At 36.5% G+C, this 8,128-nt stretch overlaps 1 protein-coding gene across 5 annotated transcripts in view; it reads left to right on the top strand.

Moving 5' to 3' along the window:
• The first annotated feature begins 421 nt into the window (after window positions 1-421).
• Window positions 422-8,128, top strand: part of LOC131071477 (upstream activation factor subunit spp27) — a 74,450-nt gene continuing 66,743 nt past the window's right edge. For 3 of the 5 annotated variants that reach the window (XM_058007358.2, XM_058007360.2, XM_058007357.2), the window contains exon 1: window positions 427-1,063. In XM_058007358.2, the coding sequence (XP_057863341.1) occupies window positions 732-1,063 (332 nt within the window). In that variant the 5' untranslated portion in view covers window positions 427-731. Of the gene's footprint in view, window positions 1,064-8,128 lie in introns of all 5 variants that reach the window. The other 2 variants (XM_058007361.2, XM_058007359.2) reach the window with 2 other exon arrangements.

The raw sequence follows: 8,128 nt of genomic DNA, 5'->3' as shown, positions 1-8,128 counted from the left end.
TTCCTTAGGACATTTGTTGATGAGGAGATCACAAAAGGGCAAATGTTTCCAAGTTTTAACTATTTAAAAATTTACACCTCTATATATTATTTTATCATGTTGAAAGGTGTAACCTACAATGGAAGCATTATAAGAACTCAACACATTCGAAAAACAAAACGCAAATAGTAAACAAAATAGACAAAATAAAAATATTTCCATTTAAATTTTTTATTTTTATAGTATAATTATTTCATATAAAATTTAATTTGATTTTAATCACTTAATTGCTCAATTTTTGTTTCCTTTTACATACAAAAACATCTATGAGTAGATTTTAAGCTACTCAACTATTTCAGTTCTAATTTGGATCTACATGAGATGGAAATGCAAATTTGATCATCTCTAGTTCAAAGTAATTTGTCCAAGAAATTGAATGCTGATGTAAATTCAATCCCAAAATCGATGGAAAAGAAACTTTTATGTGAATGTGGAGCACCTAGTTGAAGTGCCAGCATTCTAAAATAGCTTGTGCTGTTCTTCCTTCTGTGGGAGCTGCAAACTTGGGCCCCAAAGGAAAAACTAAGTGCTTTATCCATATGACCCAAGGCGAAACGCCGCCTCTATCACAAACCTAACGGCAACTTCTCCGATTTTTGGCTTTTGATCCGCTTGAGTGATCCTCCCTCCCCGTTTGGCCACAATTGTGGAATGCAAAAAAAGCGGACAAATTAATTTGTAAACAGGAGAAGATGGTTTCGGATTCCGAAATAGCAGAGCGGCTCAAGGAAATTCTGCGCACAGCAGATTTGACCACCACCACAACTGCCAGCATTCGCCGCAAGCTCCAAGATGAACTGCAACTTGATTTGTCCGACAAAAAAGCCTTCATTAGAGAGCAAGTGGACCTCTATTTGCTCTACCAGCAGCAGCAGCAGCAACAACATAACAATAATGAAGTAAAGGAAGAAGAAGAGGCCGAACCGTCCTCTGAACAAGAAGAGGACGAACAGGGAGAAGATGAGGATGAAGAAGAAGAGGAGGAGGAGGATGAAGGCAATGACAAGATACGCAAGAAAAAAGGGTACTCATTTTTCTGCCCCCACTTATTTTTCCCTTTTCGCATGCTATTGTAGACAAAACGGGGTGCTTTTTATAAAAGGAGCAGATGAAACGGAACCCTTTTTGGGCATTTAAATGAAAGGAGAATTGTCGGAATTAGGGCTCCTTTTGTATGTTTATATAATGTAAACAAGTGATGTGGTTCTTCTCGGTGAATGAAATGCAGCTGTTTTGTGAACAACATGAGGCTGCTCAAGAACCAGCGGCCCTTATTGGAAAGCATGTTGTTGAAACTCATCTACTTTTTAAAAATAAAATGCTCACATTTTCCGAGAAAAAAATTAAAATTTTCGGTTGAAAAATCGAAAAAATCTCTTCACGTTTCGAATTGGAAAAAATAAAAGTCGAATGGGCTAGCAAGTCCAAACCAAGCCGATGGGCAAATTCACAATTTTTTGGCATATCGGCGAGCGGTTACGAGAGTTTAGAGGAGTTCTAGGAGCGAGCTCTGGAATATTGGCATGTTAATACTCTGAAAGAGCAATATTTTTTGTGTGCCGATTTTAGTGTTTGCTGAATTATTTCTCAGATCCGAGCCCAAAATGTTCTGCTGGAACCCTAATTTGTGTGCAATTTCCAGCGGATTCATACTTTTCTATGATAATGCTGCTTACAATTATACGAGTCCTGCCTGAATTATTCCCCGAATGATTGACGTGCAAATCCCAACCGGTTCATACTTTTCTATGATAATGCTGCTTACAATTAGATGAGTTTTGTAAAAATCGCAGTTTAGTAATCTTTCTAAGCTGATTAGTAAAGGGGTTTGTCAAAGAAAAAACACACATGTTGCTTACATACAGATGAGATGCATTACCACTAACCAATGTTAGTATAGATAAAAGTGACAACAAGCGTAGGTATTTTTATTCCAACCCATATTTCTAGATATTTTTAGAGACTGGAGCAGCTAGATTATTGAATTTTTGGTTAATAAGACATTTTTTAGACATTGAAAAATGATAATGTGAGAGGTTGGCATATGTAGTTCAATGGCCTTGAGTAATTCGTTGTTTGCTTGGCTATGAATATGCCCTTAAAAGCGATTTAACAGATAGTATTTGTGAGCTGTTTTTGATTAGCAAACAATGTCATAATTATATTATGATCACAGAAGTGGTAGCACTGAAAGATTCACAAGAAGGGAGCGGAAAAGGGCAAGAAAGTTTCAAGTATCATGCCTGTGAACCATATCACATTGCAAATCCAATTTACATTATATGGGCTGAAAATCATAGTTATGAAATAAAGAAGAGAAAATCTGACCAGATGACCTTCAAAGCCTTTAGATAGAACGATAACAATGCCAGAACAATAGAACATCCTTTGAGACCTTGTGAGTTCTGCATAGATTTGACTTGTCGAAAGAAGTCCCAAGGAAAATCATGGCATTCTTTGTCCGATCTCTTCTACAAACTGTGGTTGCAAGTGAAGGACAGTAAGTTCTTCTTCAGTTCTCTGACCTAGTTTCCACACTAAGGCTATTAGAGGCCTGAGCCTTTCTTGGTTTGTGAGCTTTGGGTACACAATTAGTTTTTATTTTTATGCAGAAATCATTGGAAAGAAAAGAAGCAGGAAAAAGGGCCATCTACTTTTGGCCATGTGAAGGACAGCAAGTTCTTCTTCAGTTCTCTGACCTAGTTTCCACACTAAGGCTATTAGAGGCCTGAGCCTTTCTTGGTTTGTGAGCTTTGGGTACACAATTAGTTTTTATTTTTATGCAGAAATCATTGGAAAGAAAAGAAGCAGGAAAAGGGCCATCTACTTTTGGCCATGTGATTGGAGATACTTTCAATCAAGGACACAGAGTAGGAAACTGTGAGAGAATAGTAATTGAATGCACAATAGGATTCTTGTTCCAAGAGAATTGGTGTTGTAGAGCTCTTTGAATGGAAGAATCTGTGTATAGGAGAACTAGAGTATGTAATGGAACCCTTGTTTAAGAGTGGCATTGCTTATATCTGATTGTGTATTTGGGTTCCTTGCAAAAAATGAATCTATATTTTAGTCATTGAAAAAATTGTCTTCTTAAGCCTTGAATTTCGCTCTTAAATTTTTCCTAGGTTTGGTGGGATGAAGGCTAGTGGACATGACAAATTGAGTGAAAGGGTTAAAGGAGAGTGGAGTGATCAGTTTTGTGGTATAGTGGCAGATCATCAATGGGCAATTATACGTGGTGATTTATTGTAGTCCTTTGTAAAAAAAAAAAGTCTGCACAACCCATAGTGGGGTGTGTGTTCCCAAAATTTTGCTAGGTTTAGTGACGAGAGGGTTAGCGGGTGGTCACACAACAATTGAGTGTAGAGGTTAAAGAGGAATGGAGTGCTCAGTGATGTGGCATAGTGGCAGATGATCAGTGGGCAATGGTTGGTGATTTACTGTGGCCCTCTTTTAAATGCCGTGTAACTTATAGTGTGGTGTGTGCATGGGTTCTGCTTTCTTGCCTAGCATGTAGGGGTCTGGCTTAGCTGTTATGCAAAGGGATCAACCCCCTATTAAGACCTTTTGTAGATTTGTTCAGCAGGCAGTTTGTGGTGGTGTTGGTGGCTTGCAGTGGGTTTTCGGCAGTTTATTGTGGCTTCTTGGCTGTTTGTGAAGACCCCTTGCAGTCTATTGATTATGCTGGTAGATTTGGAAGTTGCCACATGATAGCTTATGATTGGTTTCCTATAGTTGACTTGGAAGTGGAAAAATTCCAAAATATTTCCAAAAGTTGGGTTGAGCTTGCTGATTTATGTCATGTCATTTCACTAAATATTTGCCTATCTATGCAATTTGTGCCATTACTGATTATAGGGAACTAATGAAGTCCAAGTGCTAGTGCCACATCAGCAGATCAGTCCAATCAACACACAATTAGTGAAGAGCAATTTGCATAATTAATGGATTAGGTAGCAACAAACAACATTATCATATAATTTGTGAGTTTTTCAATTTAGGGTTGAGTAGGGAAATTTGGATTGTGATACCTGAACTTCAAATGACTATGCTATTATCATATGAACTTAGTTTAAGCTTGTTTGTGATTGTTGGAAAGTATTTTTAAGGCTTATTTTTATCTGTATTTGGAGGCTTCTTTAGTTGTTTTGATTTAACCAAAGATTGGTGTGGATATTCAGGGGCCGTAGCTTGTGGTTTGGGCTGTTTTCTTCTCGACAATGAAGCTATCTTCCATCTCACTAGCTGATTTTCATCCCTTTTATTTAAGGGATCCTATCTACTATCTAGTATTGCAAGTTTGTCTCTATTTTGTCCCACCTACACAGCCCACACTATAACAGTGCTTTATCCCTAGACGATCCAGTAAATTGCTGTTCCTTGTTGTATTTTGTGGAGTTCTGGTTTTGAGTGGCAGTTCACCTCAAACCATGATACATCTGCTGATTTTTTAATGGCTGAAAAGTTGTGGATGGGGGCTTTTGCATATCATCATTAATGGGTTCTCAATTGTATTCGATTGATGGTTGGTCTTGTGTAAATGTGACACATGAGCATCTTGGGGTTAGAGCAATCAACGTCACCAAAGTTAATTTTATTATTTCAATTTGGGTTTGTTTGTGCTAACCTTAGTGTTCTAGGTGTGATGAGCACTTGAATTATTAATGGATGTCTGTCTAAATTTGGACATTTTATTTTGAGATAATCTATGGAGGATCCAATTTGACACTTGTGCAAATGTTCATGACCCTTGTGCAAATGTTCATGACCCTTGTACAAATGTTCATGACATTTCATGGAAGTTGAAGAGTCACAATTCCATGGGAGAGCTTGGGATAGTGGGCCACTTGTACGCTAATTTCACAAATTGAGGTTAGGGGTGTTATGACTGGAGGAGATTTTTTCGCGCCTTGCCTTCATTATGGTGAATTGGTGGAAGGATTTACAAATTGTCTCCCTAATTCGTGCTTTGACCCTCTTAAAGAATGGTGCTACATTTGGAGGGAGTTATATTGTATGAGTAACCTGAAATTATTCCTTGTTGACTGTTTTTGATTCACTTGGAGAGCGGTATCGCATCAAGGAGGAGTTACACTTGAGGTGCAATAAGAGAATGACACTACATCAAGTAGGAGTTATAGTTTAATACCATCCATGAAGCTTGTAGCTTTTGGCACCACTTTTTAAGGAAGGATATAAAAAGGAGAGAAGAGGAGTAGAGGGATCTAATTTGGATGACGTATCCACTCGTTGGGTTAATTCGACATGTGACATTTCTAGTCCTTTTGGGAAGGTATGTTCTTAAGAAGGATATGATTACTTTATGACGGTTTCATTTATGGAAAATGACATATCATTATTTCTTTCATATTTCAATTGGAAGTGGCATTCATTCCTTGATGAAGAACCAAGATGTGTGTGCTATGCCATTTTCTTTGTGGAATCAGAGGATTGCGCTTGGTTTGTTCTTTTCAAGAAGTACTAGATCATTTATGGAGTAGTGGTGTTTTCCATCTACGAGGTAGAGCATAGAGGATTATTGGTTACAACAACATGCAATTTTAATCTATGAGTTTGATTGCCTTTTTGGATCATTTGTTCCTTGTGGTGAAGATTTGTCTACTTGTTTGAGTTGCTTGGTCTTTTAGATAGATGCCATTTTTAATGAGGCAACTGCATTTAGAATGCCTTGAAGTGCATTGATACTCCTACCCTCTAGATTATTGATGTGGATGAGGATGAGACTTTTATTGTGTGTTTTGAGAATCTTTTAGGGATGATTATTTTGGTTTAGATGATTTTCAATAGTGAGGCTTAGGAGAAGAGGATTCTACTAGATCTTGACTTACCACGTGAGACTTTTATCTTTAGGGAAATGTTAGATGTTCTGCATGAGACACCATTACCCTTGAAGAAACTAACTGAGATAAGGGATGTGGCATACCATGGAGGACCCAAAGTCAAAAATAGGAGGCCCATTATGCTCTCATGGTATGAGATAGAATTGTGGAACCCAAGGCAAAGAGGAATGGGATAAGACAAAGGATACATGATTTCTTATGCTTGGCAAGTTCAATCCTTCAAGATGAATGTAATCTTGAGGAAGTACAATATTGAATCAATCTTCATACTGCATAATAAAATGGGCAACTGGGTCCATTAAATATCCTCTTGAATTAACCTTAAGTTGTGGTGTATCATGTTGATTGTATGTTTGGATTTCCCTATATTGGTGAGTCAAGAAGATCCTTAGAAGAAAGATTTAGGGAACATAGCTCTAATACTTAATGGGATCTATACAAGATTCAACTATAGTGAGACATTCATTCATGTCTTAACATGACATATGCATTGACAAAACAAGTTTTGATGAAGAAGAGTACGGTATGGAAAGTGAAAGTAGAGAAGCTATTGGGCTATGTAAACATCCCCAACAATCTCAATAGGGCTTTGAGCTTAATGCTTCACGTATAATTATTACTCAATTGTATAGGACATATCGTGATTGAATATCGATTAAGAATGGTTTTTAATTTATGCCTATGTACAAGGTATTAATTGTTGGAGAATAGGATTACCATTTAATTGTTGAAATTAATGATCCCTACTCTTCAATGTAATCTTTGTCATCTAAATAATGAGCCTTCCTTTGCTTCCTTATCTTTCATTAATGTGTGATTCAAGACGTCAATTTTTTATCATATTGTACAGATTTTTTTTTAAATTTATGTTATTAACATTATGGATTATGGAAGCTTGAAGATTTTATGTCGAGTATCATCAATCACACAAGTTGTTATAGGATTTTTTTCCCAAAGTGAAAGATTTTTTCCATGAAATAACCCTTTAAAATTAAAAGGGAGATAATAAAAAAAGAAATATCATGCTCCTTTGGTTAAAATGGGCATTAATAAAGAGTATTCATATAAACTCTTTTAAAAGGGGAGGAATAATTATAATTATTTAAATAATTATTAAAGACAACCTCTGTGAAAGGGTGTGATGGTTTGAAAACCACCCCTTAAGGCTTATATAAAGCATTTTTGTGAGACTTGGAAGGGAAATGGAGATCACTCAATGAAGAAGAAGGTGGTATGGTAGGCTATGGACATTGGAGAAGAGGCACACAAAGTGTGTCCAACTCAGGGTCTATAGTACACTTGGGATTGTTTTGGCAGGGCTTTGTGCACGTTGAGTGATTACTTTGGAGCATGTTGTGCATGTTGAATAATTATTTGGAGCATGTTGTGTTGTGCATGTTGAGTGATCACTTTGGAGCATGTTGTGCATGTTGAGTAATCATTTTGGAGTTGTGCATGTTGCTTAATTACTTTGGAGCATACTGTTTTTTGAACAAGAACTATTCCTCTTGGAGTGTGCCATAGTTATCAGGGCCAAAACCTCTAAAATCTTCTTAGGGTGAGAGTGGTACTTCCAACTGCTCTGATTTAGATAAGTATTGAATTTATTATCATTCAAAGATATTTAGAACTATAAATAAATGGGATTGAGTTAATTCAATGAAATTTTTTAAAGATGCTATTTGTTCCCTTTTGATAATATTCATATTATTGGATGTTAATATATATATTTAATAGTAATGATTGTGTCATAATGTGTAAGTCTTAAACTAGTTCATATTGATAAACAAACATTTTTGTACATTTTATCTAAACTATGGATGTACTTCATAATTTTGAACTTAGATAATAACACTAATAGATCTGCTGACATAAACAATACATTGAAAAAAAGTAGCATTACACAAACTGAAGATTCTCCCAAGCCCTTTCGTGGTTAGCTACCACCAATCATGTGTCGAGACAAATCACCATACATTTTGTGGCTACAAGATTTGTTGTTTTTTCTCAATCCAACATTAGAGACGGAGGAACATGCTATTTATTAGGTGGCATATTTATTGGGGTTTTCTATTGTTTGCATACAGACCAAACGTTTCTTTATCCCATTCTAGTACCCTAATCGAAGGTGTTTGGCCCTTTTCTTTGAGAGGTGATTATTGTTGGACATAGATTCTCGCATGGGACCATACAAGGATTGGAAGTGTTAAGTGCCTTTTGGAACAAGT

The sequence above is a fragment of the Cryptomeria japonica genome, chromosome 6 (assembly GCF_030272615.1).
Source record: "Cryptomeria japonica chromosome 6, Sugi_1.0, whole genome shotgun sequence".
NCBI lineage: Eukaryota > Viridiplantae > Streptophyta > Pinopsida > Cupressales > Cupressaceae > Cryptomeria > Cryptomeria japonica.
The sequence above is the reverse complement of the archived record's forward strand: the minus strand, read 5'-3'. Positions and strand labels throughout refer to the sequence as shown.